Source organism: Lycorma delicatula, chromosome 5 (genome assembly GCF_047948215.1).
Source record: "Lycorma delicatula isolate Av1 chromosome 5, ASM4794821v1, whole genome shotgun sequence".
Taxonomy (NCBI): Eukaryota; Metazoa; Arthropoda; class Insecta; order Hemiptera; family Fulgoridae; genus Lycorma; species Lycorma delicatula.
The window spans coordinates 28,792,886-28,809,533 of record NC_134459.1 but is presented as its reverse complement, the minus strand read 5'-3'; the positions used below and the strand labels follow the sequence as shown (position 1 = coordinate 28,809,533).

General features: G+C 27.2%; 1 protein-coding gene across 12 annotated transcripts in view; it reads right to left on the bottom strand.

Annotated features, from left to right (window-relative positions):
* The window catches only part of Mgat2 (alpha-1,6-mannosyl-glycoprotein 2-beta-N-acetylglucosaminyltransferase), an 858,981-nt gene that overhangs the window by 30,065 nt on the left and 812,268 nt on the right, over nucleotides 1-16,648 (bottom strand). For 11 of the 12 annotated variants that reach the window (XM_075365853.1, XM_075365856.1, XM_075365854.1 and 8 more), the window contains 5 exons: nucleotides 13,859-14,025; nucleotides 9,199-9,396; nucleotides 6,430-6,671; nucleotides 5,956-6,101; nucleotides 1,767-1,927 (listed from right to left, as the gene is read on the bottom strand). In XM_075365853.1, the coding sequence (XP_075221968.1) occupies nucleotides 1,767-1,927; nucleotides 5,956-6,101; nucleotides 6,430-6,671; nucleotides 9,199-9,396; nucleotides 13,859-14,025 (914 nt within the window). The remainder of the gene's footprint in view (nucleotides 1-1,766; nucleotides 1,928-5,955; nucleotides 6,102-6,429; nucleotides 6,672-9,198; nucleotides 9,397-13,858; nucleotides 14,026-16,648) is intronic. The other variant, XM_075365860.1, reaches the window with a different exon arrangement.

The window sequence follows — 16,648 nt, the reverse complement described above, 5'->3', positions numbered from 1 at the left end:
ACACAGTAACTGAAAAGTTCCATAAGAGTTGTCACTCATCAAGTCCAGTAAAGAAAAAACAGTCACTCTTCTGGCTACTGAATGCTGTTAGCATGACACCATAAATAGAGAACTAAATGGTGACTGATATAGTTCCTATAGTATCTATCCAAAGAAGATCGAGTTGTGAAGTGGAAGAAGAATTTCCATTAAAATAGCCAAGATTCTCCACACAACCCATTAGGAAAGAATACAATCATTTCATGTAAGTTTGGAATACAGTACAGAAATTTTTCTTTACATTTTTTCTACACATCTGTTTCACTATTATCACTATAAACTGATTGTAGTCTTCTCTAACAGACGACTAAAATATTTTCAGTAGTTTTAACGTAAATCCTTTTTCCCCCTCAAAACTGTTTTTCTGATCAGTATTATTTTTCTAATTTGTTTTCAATGTTAACTGAAACTTATATATAGATCATAACCATGTTGTTTAAACACAAAACACAAAGCTTAAATCTAAAAATAAATTTGTCAATTAAAAACTGAAATATACAAATATCTGTTTTAAATCGTCATCAGACTAAAATTGACCAAAAAATTCAAATGACTGATAAAATCTATTCTTAAATATACCTAAACACTAGTAATCACATAAATACATCAACTAATTAATTTTCTAACTAATTTTCAATACATGATTTACCACAGAGGAATTTAATACATAAATTAAGCCTTTGAGGAGATCCAGATACACAAACTGTAACAAATGTCGATTGTGCATGTGTTTACTCCTAAAAAGTTAAATAAGCATAATTTTTTTTTAATATTCTATACTTAGAATAGGTTTAAATTTGATATGCTAGTTTCTGCAAATTCACAGAACTAGGCTAAGAATCAGAAAATCAGCAGTGAGCAAAATGCCTTTAGACAGGTGCATATGGCTACATCTGCTTCTTTTGAAATCTAATTTATACATAATAGAAAATGTATCAAGCAAGATATAAGCCTTAGCACAGTCATTATCTGAGCATTTGTAACTTTTATGTTATTTTCCAATGCTGTCTAAAAGTAAAATTGAAGAATTAATGTTACAAATGATACTAAATACATGTTGTTAATATATTTAATAGTTTTTATTCATTAACTGAATCCACAAATCATTTTTCTAAGCATGTAAATTATTAACTGATGTATAAATATGGGACTGGTTGTGCTGATTGAATTTTTCAATAAAAGGTCACAAAAATGGTAAATGTTATAATGCTCTATTAACCATGAATGGTTAATAGATAAAGAAATAATAATAATATTCTAATTTAGATTGTTTGTAAGTGAGTGAAATTTATTTCTGAATGGAATGTTATACAGTGAACGTGCTTATTGGGTTCTGTTGACTTGAATATTTTATCTTTTCTTTACATCATACATTGCTAATTGAAAATGAAATACATTTATAGATTTTATTTATTATTAAAATTCAACAGTATTTGATAATATTTGGTAGGTTTTTGTCCATGATGGCAGACAGGATTTAGCAACTAAAAGAATTATGGCAAATTTTAAAACATTCTATTTATTAAATTTATTCGAGCCATTTAAAAAGTTATGTAGTTTTAAATAATCCAATAATACCTTACAGTCAATATTCATACATAAGTTGTTCATTTATTAGTAAAATTAACTTTACTGCAAATTCTTATCCATTAAATGAAAAAAAAATATGCAAAAATATTTTGTTTCTATTGAAACAATTAAATAGAATATAATATTTAATTAATTACCTTTTTACTATCACCATAATAGTTGTACGTTTTGAGATAGGTACCAAGTGAAAGAATGTTACATGCTGGGCAACTTGCTTTTCCTGTCTTTTCCATTAATCTTAAAATATGTATAAAATCTTCTGCAACATAATGGTCCTCTTCTAAAAATAACACCATTCCTGAAACAATTAAATAAAGTGTCATGTAAGATAATTGCAAAGAAATAAAATCTATAATATTTTTTCCCTTTCTTAATTTACTTATATCTATTTGTCTGTAATATGAAAGGTATTCTTATAACATAGCTTACAATTATAAATTTTAAGAGTTAATGCAGAACAGGGTACATTCCTTTGTTTATCAAATTCACAACCCTACTAATATTTACAGTTTCAAGTTCATGTTGATTTTGAATTGATGTGTTTATTTACTAAATTGGATACACACTCACACACAAGTATAAACGACTATATTCAAGTATCATATATAACAGAAACAGCCTTTCTAAATTGCCTCACAGAAACTGGCAATATATACAAAGATATGGAACACAACATACTAATTTTATATGTAATACAGAAAACCAACATATTCAACAATTCTCCTCTTTTTTTTTCTATAACATTTTTCTTATGTATACATTAATATTCTTTTTACTAATTACTTTATTGCCTCAGAGGGGGCAACTAAAAACGCTTTAGGGGTGATGGTCTCATGCTGAAAAATCTCATTTCATTGTATTAGTTAGCATCTACTAAATTTCAGTTTTCAAAGTTTAACTGTTGAAAAATTATTTAAATATTGCCATATTTTGTTAACACCCTCTTTATGCATTCCAATATAAAATATATGCTTTTTTTTCAACAAGCTGTGCAAAGTGTTGCAATTTATAACTACCAGCTAAAACTACCATAAACTTACCAAATTAATAGCAATTTTAACATAAACTTAACAATTATATAAAAAATACTAAAAATAAATGATGATTCTACATCATTTATTTAAATACTACCTCAGCGAAAACTGATTAAATAGGTGTAAAACAGGTACTGCATTACCTTTGTCATAAATTAAAATTTATAGTTGCCACGATCAACTCAATTAAAAATGGTTACAACTAAGCCAGCTATCAAGATATTTGAAATTAAAAAATTAAAACTTAAATAATTAATCCACAGTATAACTAACAAAATAAAACAAATTATTTTAAACAATCCGTTTTTAAAAATGTAATGGTAATTAAACGATTCATTTTAAAAAATGATTTGTTTATTTAAGTGTTTGTAAATGTAAAATTTTTCATAAAATTCATGTTTATTAACTGTTTCTAATATTTCTAAATTGTTTTCTCTATTTGTTATTGTAAGTTTGTGTGTAATGAGGTGATGAGCAATATTTAAAAAATTCTTTCTTTTATATGCATGTTCTCAGAGTTTCTGTAGAGAATTTTTTTTTACCAACATGCATTTTTTTACATTCATTAAAATTACTTTTGCTAAATTTGTTACCATTACTAAATTTATTTTGTGGTATAATTTTAGTATTATGTAAATACTTTACTAAATCATTCACTAATCCAAAAGACACAGGACATATTATAATTTTCAGTATAGTAGATATAAACTATTTTTTTGTATTTTTAACAATGTAGTTAGTTATCCATACTATACTCATATTTCACAGGTTTATTTTTCTTTTGTTTTATAAAAATTTTCTTTAATTCTGGCTGGTTTATATGTATATTTCTGAAAAGCTCAACCAATGAGCTGAAACTTTAACTGTACCTTCTACTACCCATAATGGTGTTAAATTACAATGTCACAAATGAACATACAGCTACAGGTTCAGGTTTAGGTCTAACTTGTGATATTTCAGTAATGACATATTTATATGGATTACAATTCTAACTGTAGTTTCTACTAACTTTTCATAGAAAATTTTATTCAAATTTAAGTGAATAAAATGTTGAAGAATGTATGTGCAATTGTTCACTGTAAAATATTTAATGCTCTGACCATTTCCGACATAAGGATATTATTACATTATTGGCATGTTATAGAACTCATCCATATGAACTATAATTCTAACTGTAGCTTCTACTACCTTTGATTTTCATTGAAAATTGTAATCAAATCTGAATGAATATAAATACTGAGATTGTATGTGTGATTATTTAGTGCAAAATATTCAATCCTCTGAATATTTTTGACGTCAGGGAATGATAATAAATTAATGTGTTATGGAGCTATCTATCCACTTAAAATCAATAACTGATCAAATAGTGCCATAACATGCCAGAGATACTTAAAAACAATCACAAGACTACAACATTTGTTTTGGCAGTAGACCCCTAATCTGCAGTGGCATAGAAGATCAGAGCTGGCAAAGTGTACCACCAACTATTTTTTTCTTGTGTTTAAATGGTTTTACCACCAGCTATTTTTTTCTTGTTTAAATGGTTGTGACATGCTCACAGCCGTTTCCAGTTTTCTATTCAAGTTAAAAAAAAAATTATGAAAATTAATATAGAACAACAAAAATGTTTGCTTAAAAAAATTGTCTTCTCATATAAAAATAAATATAGAGAAAAAAGAATTTGCTCAAGAAACTTCTATGCACTTGTCCCATCTTTTTACAAGTCTTCTTATCCCCTCAGCAAATAATTCTTTACCTTGATCTTGAAGCCACTTTTGTACTTTTTTTCTTTATCTCTTTGTTGTCATAAACTTGATGCTACGCAAAGCTTCTTTCATCAGACTGAACAGATAAAAATCTGAAGGGGTAAGGTCAGGGCTGTAAGGAGGATGAGGTAGGAGCTCCCAACCCACTTTGTCAATAGTTTCCAGTGTCAGTTGTGCCATACGAACTTGATCTCATTTGGAACAACGCTTGCATTGTCATGAAAAAGCACGTCTTTCTTCTCCCATCCCGGACATTTTCTCTTCAACGTGGGCTTGACTTTCTTCTCAATCATGACTGAGTAATATAAGCTGTTGATACTATGTTGCTCCTCCAAATAATCACAGAAAATCAGACTATGGGCACTCCAATAGTTGACCTTACCAGCTGATGGTTGCCTTTTAAATTTCTTACAGATAGGCAATTAGGGTGTTTCCACTGCATGCATTGACACTTGAACTTCAGCTCAAAATGATGTATCCAAGTTCCATCACAGGTTAAAATTCTATCCAAAAATCGACCACCTTCGTTTTTGAAATGATTTTTTCGATGCAAATGCGAAATCTCTCAGTTTTGTGATGAACGGTAAGCTCTCTGGGAACTCTCTGTCTTTCTTTTTTTGTTTTGCCTCCGGAACCACCATAAGGTCTTCAGAGGATGAATGAGGATGATATGTAGGAATGTAAGTGAAGTGTAATATTGTACAGTCTCAGATTGACCATTCCTTAGATTTGTGGTAAATTGAAACCCAATTGCCAAATAAGACCAGTATCTACAATCTAGTATTCAAATCTGTATAAAACTAACTTCCTCTACTAGGATTTGAACTTTAGAACCCACCATGCACAAGTCTTACGGTAGATCAATTTGTTTTGAATGATGGAATGGGTTATGCTAACACTTACTAGACATTCTTCAACAATTTTTTCAACTGTAAGTCATCAATCTTCTTGGATAATGGAATCAATACATGAATCTAACACAAAGGTAGACACTGTTACTGGATACCTAGAGCGGTGCTTGTTGCCATCATAGATCACAGATGGAGAGTACTTCTTCAAGCAGACATGCCATTATAACTAAGACTATAGAGATTATGTTTATGTAAATATTAATCAAATAGCTGATTAACACTTATTGAAAGATTGCCAACTTACACTTACAAGAGTTTCAATTGCCTGCATTAAGCGTTTCCTTCACTAAAAATGTTTGTTTGTTTAATTATTGAATGACCTTCATACATAAAGGATTTATATAAATATGTCAACGTTTGGTTTCTTTCTTTTGGTTTTTGTAAATGATTCTTGAAGTTTTCTTTTCATTATTTTACTTCAATTATTTCTTAGCAGAACTTCATGTTTAAATGTTAGCATAAAAGGATTACTTATTTATCACAGAAGAAGTTAATGTTGGTTGTATGAGTAAGCATGATTTTATTGCATTTAGCATGAAGTAGATAACTAAGAAATTTTGCTGCAAAGAAAACACAAACGATTTAGAAAACTAGAGAAAAATTCTCATACTTTACCTGAATGGTTTCTTGTAACTTCAAGTTGATTGAAAACTCTGTTAGCTTTCCACCACCAGTGATGTTTTGTTTGTGTAAATTTAGCTTCCCGATAATGTCCATATAAATCTGGATGTAAAGCATTATTACATTTTCGTTGAACAGCTCTGAAAATAAATTATAACAGCTAATTAAGAGTTTTTACAATTCCATGAAAAAAAAATTTATAATAAATTAAAAAAGGCACATTTCTAGATAAATGGAAATACACTTCCATAAATTTAGAAAGAAATTTTGGAATTCCAAATATGCTTAGCAGTCATACTTGCAAGTTCTAGAAAGTGATTCAGTTTTTAAATTACTTTAGATTTAAATCAAATTCAACATTCACACAACAAACTTATTACATTTATTTCTATTTTTTTATTGTTATCATCAATTTTTCTTTATTTATGTAATATAAATGATAATAAAATTTATAAAAATCATACTTACTGCTCATAGTTAATATCCCGAGGACAATCACCAGGGCTTTCTCCTGGGAATTGGTTTTTATGTGTTTGTATAGAATATGGATAAAATATCTGCATAACTTTAGCAAAGTCAATGCTCTGAACTAATTCATTAATATCTTCATCATAATAATCATGACTAAATACTAGCAGAGTTGAATCAATGTCCTGCGCCTGTGCAAGACTTACTATTAAATGTCGCAAGTAGACTAGCCTTGTGTGAACCTACAAAACAAATAACAGTCATATTCATTTTATACGAGTACATAAATAAACTACTGAACATTTTTACAATAACTACAATATACTTTTTTAATGAAGAAAAAAAATTTCTTTTAATAAATGTTTAATCATGATAAAGCAAATAAATAAACATTATAATATAATATTTTATAACTACACTAGCAGGTTACCCGTCACAGCCTCGCCCACTTGATACTGAAGCAACACCAACAAATAAGAGCCAGAAGAAAAACATACATGATTATGCCCGTCAAAAAATCATAAGATTTTTTCTTAAATGTTTATAAACAATAAATAACAACATTAATAATAAATTTACATTAAATTATTAATAAATTTTACTACTGAAATCCATTCATTCAATATCGATTGATCTTAAAATACAAATATTTTTGACACAAATAAATCGACACTGAAAATACCATGGATTATTCATTTAAACCCCTTAAAATCAAAATTTTGCAAAATCCTTTTTTAGTGCACTATAAATTTTATCCACTTTTCAGAAAATGTCAAAACATGACATGAACAACTTCCTCAATCACCCCATATGGACGTCTCAAATCATGCACCTAAAATTCACAGCACGCTATATAAAGAATCATATTTGACAAAATTATAGTCATTTGGTAATACTTGGACTCTCTTTCTCAGACCAAGAACTTTTTGAACTACTCTGGTAAGATATGAAAAAAATAATGTTACAATGGTAAAAAAAAACTGTAAAACTAGCAAAATGCAAAACTAGCAAATGCATTCATCAAAAGATTATCCATTTTTCAGTATGAGACCACCACACCCCAAGCACTTACAGAGAAAACTCAAAAAATTTAAATTGAAAGGGTATGATTGAGACATTATTTTAAGGGGCATTGAAAAACAAAAGTTTTGATAGAAAAAGCAATTTTAACTAATGTGGTGAGTGGTAATATTTTTCACAGCTAGTCTTCAAAGGTGGTAAAGCATCCTCTTAAATAATTGCTCAACAGTGAATCACAATTGAGCAAAGTAAGGGAAAAGTATGGGAATCCTTACTTTATTAACATAAAGTACCCATACTTTTTTTACCATGTGTGAGTGTGTTTATATTTATAACTTAAATTATGACATAATCATTTGAATTGTGACATATATAATGAAACAAAAATTAAAAGTTTTCAAATTAAATTATAATACATTAATTCACAAAACTGATTTGCTGAATAAAGAGATAAAGCTATTAAGTATCTTTCTATTTTATTTTTTTTATAATTTAAGATGTTTCTTGTTAATTTGTTGTAATAACCTGGTGCTGATATCTTGGAGGGAAATCTTAATTAACTCTAATAGTAAGAATGTATCACCTAAAATTTCAAATAAATTCATTTAAAAAAAAAAAATCACAGAAATTTTTCTTTCATCTTATATAAAACATTTAGTACAGTAAATTAAATTAAATTAAAATTCTAAATTTTGTTAATGTTCATATTACATTTAACAGTGCTTAATACATTATTTTAATGTTTTTTTTTTTTTTTTAATAATTTTGCTAAACAAAACACATTAAATGCACATTAGGTTAACACCTAATTAAAATTTATGCTAAGTATTAACACTGATTTCATTATTTAAAAATGAGTCATTAATTTATTTAGATTAAAGCAAAAAAATAGACCATTGTCTTGTCTGAGAAAAAATAATATAAGTTTGCTGTATATTTTGTGGTAAATACACAGCAAACTTTTTCTAGTGTTATGCATCATTTTTACTCCTACACAATATTATGTGAAATTCACACAAGTATTATCTTCACCAAAACAAACATAAAATTATGTAATAAATATGCAAAACTACACTTATATGAAACACATTAAAATCAACAAGGAAGCAAATAAACAGTAAAAACACACCAGAGAAGATAAACAACCACAAAATGAATTCTTTTTTTTAGTATTTTCAAATATATTAGTAGAACCTTGTCAGTATTTTAGATGGGATATCATAACATGTACTATTGTACAGAATTATGGTAAATATATAGTACATATAATTATAATGGAATATAACAATTAAGAATAAAAAATACAACTTAATCAAAGCTTGTAACTAAAGTCACAAATCTGGAATCAGGTTCAAATCTAAGTAAAATTTTTTAGTTAGATGTAATTCTGTTTCTTTTTGATTTCAATTAATAATACTGTCTTAAGATGAGGTAGCCTATGTGAAGTTCTAACAAGACAATACACCCATATACAAGGCCAATATCTCATATGAAGCCAACATCAACCCATGTATTTGTTAAAACAAATTAACCTCTTTGCGCAGAGTAAGTTGATCCCACAGTACTTCTTACTGTTCCAAATAAATTTACAATAAAAGAGATATTAAATAATATAAGGAATGATAATTTTTTTATGGCTTTATGCAGAAAGGTATTATCAATAATGTATTGTTTTGGTCAATGATCCTATACTTCATAATATATAAATTATAACTAAAAGAAACTACTTTTAGTAACAATAAAACTTACTTGTACAACTATTATCAATGAATCATTTTGCAGTGGTCCAAATAAGTCCTCATTGTGGATAATTTGAGCGAGATTGTAACGCTCTATATTTTGTCGAATATCATCAACTGTTAAATGATGCACATCTGAACCAATAGTAGAACCATTTCCATGATGTGTAATATTACGCGGTCGGGTTGTTAAAAATTTATGTAAAACCTGAAATAGAAGCCAAAAAAGTTACTTAATATAAAAAAGATTTTTATATTCTATGTATTACGATAGTATTTTTAAAATAAGAAAGTTGACTAATGAAACAGAAAACACTGTTGTCATGAAGCATGGTCTATAATACATATTTTAAAACCATATCATTTATATTTATATAATATCATTTAAAATTTATTAAGGTAGAATCTATAAATAAACAATAAGATATAAAATATCTTTTTCAAGATATTTACAGATGAAGCTGCTATGTGTTCTTGTTCCATCAATATTTCTTTAAAAAAAAAAAAAGAAATGTGTAACTAAAATAACATAATAATTATAACAGAAATAATTAGGCAATAACACAACAAGAAAGAGATTCTCCAAGATAATCATAGTATAACTGAAAACACATCACTATTAACAAATAAATATTGTCTTTGAGACAATTAATTCTCAGTCAATGTACACCATATTTACTTTTTTGTAATCATGGTTATCAAAGTTTATGTTACTTCTGTGGAAATTGTTTACAGATTTAAACAAAGTCTGCAAATAGTTTAGTCAGCTGGTTTTCAGCAAATTGGGACAGTTATACAAATATTCATCATCCAACTATCAATATTACTCCAGCTGTAATACTGTTACCTATAAATAGGTCACATAATATTAATAGTTCAAATTTACTTTGATAGAATTAACTAAAATAAAAGGTTAAACTCCTTTAAAATCATTTCTGGCTTTTTTCTCTTTCTATTGCTTTTAGAAATTTTTTCTTAGAAAATAACTTTTCAATCTCAAATTTAATTTAGGGTCTTTCCAAACACCCATCATTTGGGCAATTGTTGGTACATTAGTCAACTGTTGTAATACCTCCAAGTTTTTAAGACAGTTTGTTTAAAACTTTTGCTGCCAAAGAGCTCAGCACTGATCTGGAAAACTGCAGTGAAAATTCATACACACATATGCTCTAACACACACAGGCTGTTTAAAATAGTAACTAATGTTTTGTTCACTGTGTAATTTCTGTATGGTTCATAGCGTACATGTATACTCCACGGTGAAAGAGTTTGATCACAGTGGATAATGGTGGGGGGGGGGGGTGAAAGGAAAATAGATGCTATCGATAGGCAGTGGGGAAAACAACCAATGTAATTGGTAATGAGAATAATATTTTTTTATTAATTCTAAACAGAGACTATCAGGATATAGTATATAGTTGTACCATTATTTTATTGTAGTATTTTTTTTGTTGCTGTCATTGCCTTGATAATTAAATGTCCTTACATTTAATTATCAAAGCTGCAATATGATTTTCAGTGTAAATGTCACTGTTAACATTTAATATGGATTGACATCAATGTCAATGTTCATAATCTATTATTCTAGTAATAGACTATGTTATAATTACTAATGCCTTGTCTTAATTGGTAATTATAACTCAGTTTTAACCTGAGTAATTTTCATGTCTCAAAACCTCTTTTTTTATTTTTAAATTGAAAATTACAAATGATTTAAGTTTTTTGAATAACCACACAAAATATACCAAGTATACTAACTCTTAGAACATTTTTACCTTTTACACCTAAAAGGTTAAATCCAGATAAAAATATGGTTAATTTTTATTGAAATGGAGTGTTGTGCCCTGTATGATGTGGTAATATTTTTTTAAATATAGAAATAATAATGATGTCTAAAATAAATTATATAATTTTTTCAATAAAAAAATTTAAAAAAGGACCATCGTTTGTACTGGAGATTAAAATATTTTTTTTTTGGTGAGAATTTCTAAAAAAACTATGTATGGGTTATGGAAAATAAAGTAATTTTTTTTTTGGGGGGGGGGGAGGGCAAAATACGCCTGTGCGTTATCATCGCTCGGAATCTTTTTTTAATAAAAAGGTAAAATAACACTTAAATAATAAAACTAAATAAGGCTTAAAACTTATATAAATTATATAATAAAAATTTAAAAATAAGTTAAAACAAAAGTTAAAAAAGTGAAATAAAACTCAAAACCAATATCACAGATGGAGTCTGTAAAATATAAAGGCTAAAATAATAGAAAAGGAAACTATATAAAATTTAGCTAATTCTGATAGGGAGTGCAAAAGAAATACAGTAAGTGATCCCCATAACACTAAGGATGTCTAATGAAGTCACCTAGTTCCTTCATAGTAGAATTGAAAAGTGTATTACAACTTTAATTATCTAGATTGATCTAGATAATTAAAGCTGAATCCAGATAATCAGAAATCTGGATAATTGGAAAAGTAAAAAAGATATATCATATTTATGTACTTGGCATATTATTCTAATATTTAATGCGTGTATACTTAATAAAAAGACAAGAATAAAAAAATATATATATAAAAAGTATTTCACCAAAATTAAAAATATACTCAGAACATGTACAATGTAATAAAAACGGATATAGCAGTATATAACAAAAAATCCAATGAGTAGAAATTTGTTAATATAAGCATCAGAATTTACAAAAATTAACTGAAATAAATAAAAAATGTTCTGCTCTACGTTGTAAAAAATGTACTACTTATTAAAAAAAATCTTATAACATGTTGAAATAAAATTGAGTTAAGTTACTATTTGTTATGAGCTTTTTTTTTGGTGAGATAATCATCTCACAAAAAAAAAATTTTACACTGATGATCTGTTTAACACTCTCAAAGTCACAGTCTATATTTTTTACATCTTCACGATGCATTTAATCAGTCTCACTGAGCATTGCTTTATTTAAAATTCTATTTCATGCCTTGCCAAAATCATGATTTTGACAGAATTCCATGCATCAGCAACATTTCAAATTGATATCTTTCATCATCTTGATTGTGCTGCTTACATTTTCATTGTCAGCAAAAGAATGAATATAACATTTGCAAGTAAAAAAAAAAAATTATGAGATTTCTCTTCTCTCTTTCTAAGCAGCCTGTTGAAGGATAATAAGCAGATGCATGATCTAATATCAAACGAATATTTTCTACTGTTACCCATAATCTTCTTGTACTTTTTAATCTCTAGAATGAAATAATTATCCAACTAATCTGAAAAAATATTGCAAGACCATCCACTGTTTCTTTTGCTTTTTGTAAATAACTGGAAGATTTCAGAAATCTTTAAAGCATGTGGTCTTCTTGATTTGCCAATTAGCATAAGATTTAATTTGAGATCTCCAGTTATGTTACCACCTACCAACAATGTCACATATTCTTTAAATATTTTCTAGTCTGGAGCTGATTCTTCTTTGAGAGAAACTAAAATTTTGTTAGGAAGAGCTTTCTATTCAAGGCCTGTTTCATCAACAAAAAAGATGTGTTACAAAAAAATGTTCATCATATCTCTCAAAAAGTCATTAAATTGTTCATAAAATTCATCTGCTGCTGGGACGATTGTTGATAATTTTTCTCCTTGAGTTTCAAGTTGCTAAATTCCATGACACTTTAAAATTTTGAAACCATCCTGTATTAACTTTAAAATTTTCATCTTCATTTAGTTTCTCATTAAAAATAATGACTTTCTCAACTAGAATTCACCAAGAAATTGGCTCACCATGGGATGGATTTTAAATATCAGAGAAGAGACTGATATGCCTCTTAATTTGATGCTTACATTGTCTTCCTGGAAAAACTTTGTTCATTTTGCAGACATGATGTTATCGAACCCAAACAATATTGATATGTAAATTGTTGACCACTAGAGTTAAATTAAGTATAACATACAAAACTCTTAATAAGATTTAATAGTACAGGTTTAAAATATCCCTGTGAATAAAACTTTGAGATTTCATGATGATGTCATGAAAATTACACAGCCTATCCATGTAAAAATATGAATATGTTTGCAAAACTATGTTTACCCTAAGTAAAAATATGAACACAGTAATGATGTCATTTCTTTTGACCTACTGTACATGTATAACATAATAAAAACAAACATCATAATATCATAGTTCATGCTTGATCAATTAATGTGATTTCATCAATCTTTTCGGAAGTTAATTTTAAAATTATTTTAAAAAAGTCTAAAATTTACATATGTTATGAGCCATAAAAATTGAAAAAGTTAATTAAAAAAACATTTACAAAGATTTTTCATGTTAAAAATGTTGAAAAATAAACCAAAACTGAAATATAACTTTTTCAATTTTTTCTCCTTATCTTTTTTTTATTTTTTAGTAGAAAACAATTTTCTACAGCAAACATCAACAAAGTACTACAACTATAAATACATATTAACAAATCACAGTTGTTTGTCTATAAGATATTTATCTTGAGTTAATTTGTAGTAATTTGCTGACCATGAGATAAATTTTGAAAGATTTTGGTGACTTTATCTACCAACATTATATTCTGCATGTACTTGCATGCATACAAACATAAAGAAACATACACTTTACAGATAACCCACAGAGAGAAAAAGAGAGGAATTCATACATTCAATAGTTAGTACATACTTGAGGTACCATGCTAAGGATAGCAGCAGAGGAATCGTTGTCAGGTGCAGGTTCCTGGCGAGAAGATTGTCCTCCAAGGTTGGTCAAATGTAACTGAAGCCAAACAAATGTCACCAGGAATAGGAAGACAGCAGTGCGCAAGCAGGATGCTGTCCGCCGACGTCCTGCTTTAAAAAAAAATTAATTTGTATTACAATTCAAATTACAAAATAAAAAAAAATAAAGATTTACAAGTATATGCAGCAAATTATATTAAAATATCAAATAAAAAACTTTACGCAACAAAAAAAAATTATGAGAAAATCTTGTTCATAAGTATTGGTAATATAACAAATAATTTAATGATGATGGTTTTATAAGAAAAAAACTATTTACATAATTTTTTATTTCACTTTAAGAACACTGTTTTGCTTACATTTTTATATTAAGCATAAAACAAAATTTATATAAAAAACAAGCAATGTTAATGTGGTCTAGATAATAATGAATTTTTAAAACAACATATAGAGAATATACTGCACTGATTGCATTCAAGAAAAGACTTAAAAAATATAAATTTATGTTACACTGTAACATAATGATAACATGTATCATAACTGATAATATTGTTATGATTTTCTTTATTACATTAACTTTTCAATATGAAATATTTAATAGTAAAAATTTAGTAATAATGTAAAACAAAATTTTAATAATAACTTCTGTTAAAATTTACCAATTAAATAAATTACAGATTAGAGGGAAACTTGTATCTGTCTATATATATAAAAGTCTATTCATTTTAATTTTGAATCGATGTGTGATGATAGAAAGAGTGCTGCTTCAATTTTGCATGCTACAAAGACAGAATACATGATCAAAGAGAAAGAATTTAACAGTACAAGGTCTTGCAACACGACAACTTTTTACGATCAGAATTTATAAATGGATGAACAGCAATTTTCTTTGATGATAGACCAAATCATCAAAGCACAAACATTTTTATTTCTACGATAAGTAAAATATAATGAAAGATTTGATATTTCTGAGAAATAATTTAAAAATATACAACTTAATTTTTAATACCTTCAGAAGATTTTTTTTTTTTTTTTTTATAAGTTACTAATGGTTTGTAAAGATATTCTTAAATTTTTGTTTCCAGTAGTCTTATGCCCTATTTTATCATTCTAATCAAAATATACTAATGAAAAAACTTTTCAATGAAAAATTTTGCTAACTTTTTATAAACTAAAAACAAATGATAAAAAGGAGTTAATTAACTAAACTTTTATAATATAATCAAACCACAGATCAGTTTAATATTTATTACCCATAATTTAATTAATTAATTGTAATTTCTGTTATTATTAACCACTAATATATCCAGATAATATGAGCTAAAATAATTTGTTCTTAAACTCTCTTAATACATTCTAAATTGTTCTTTTTGGATTTGGTGATGAAGGATGTTGCCATTGCATTAATGCTCATTTATTTTGTTACTTTATACTGAAGTAAAATTGTGTAATCAAGTTTCACCAGTATTTTTACAATAGATGTAAAAATTCATTGCCCTTTTCTTCTTATTGTGGTAACAATGTGTGAGCCACCTGCAGGCATATCTACTTGTCCGTCAGCATTTGTGGAATCCAATATGTGCGTACTTTCTTGTAAATAAGTTGATTTCTGATATCTGATACTGAAATTGAATGTAGAAGCAAAATTCTGCACTGTAATTTAAGAAGAAATTTGAATAAGTTTGTTAATCCTGTCAGCCTGTTGTGATTATTTTCAGACAGTTAGAGTTCATTCTTTACATGTTATCAACAGTCTTTTACACGCACGTGCGCAATGGTGATAAATTCTACTCACTCATCATATAGTACTTCCAGAATTTCGATCCTAGGAAATAAAAATTTTACAGGGGTGTTACAAGAGGTAACACTGCTACAAAATCTTTTTAAAAAAGGTTTTCTTTACGTCAAAAGGTAAAGAAAACATCATTCAATTGAAATACTAACGATAAATCTCCCGTTTCCTAAATAGTCAAAAAGTAATTTTTAATTTTTTTTAACCGAAATTTTTATTTAGCTTACAAAATTTTCAATGAGTCCTAAGTACGAGTATTTCACAATGAAAACAAAACTTATGAATATTTATAGAGTTGGTTAAACATGTAATTAATAACATTTACCAACAGAAACTATTATGAAAGTTTAAAAAAGAATGAAATAATAAACTACCTAAATAAATAAGAAATAGCGTTCATTATTTTCAGAATCCTCAGTCATAAGAAATTTAAATTTTGAGAAAGTTCCATTTCATTTCTCAGTACACTCACTACGAAATCTTTTTTTAAATTTAAAAGCCTTTAAAAGCAGAGTGCTCTTATGATAATCTGCTCTGATCCTGTAACTTGAAAGACAAATGGCTGAAGTTGTAAATAAGGAAATTCTAGGATCTTGGTTTTATTTTTATTTAAAATACAAATTTATTACATATTAAACAAAAGATCTATAGCAAGGAAATTAATGTGAGGTTTTTTTGTCTTATGGTTAGTTCACTTGCTTATATCTCATTTTATTTGAGATTGAAAATGTATGCGCAAAGGGTATTTACAAGCAAAAAGGAAATGTGTAGGTTAAATAACGTAAGATACACTGAAATAAAATTATTTACTTGTTTATTTGATACAATAAAACATCATACTATTTTATTGCCTACTGCAAACATTTATATTCATGATAAACATTTTTAACAACAATGTAGGAAAATATTTATGGGTAAATATGTTTAATATTCAACTTTTTT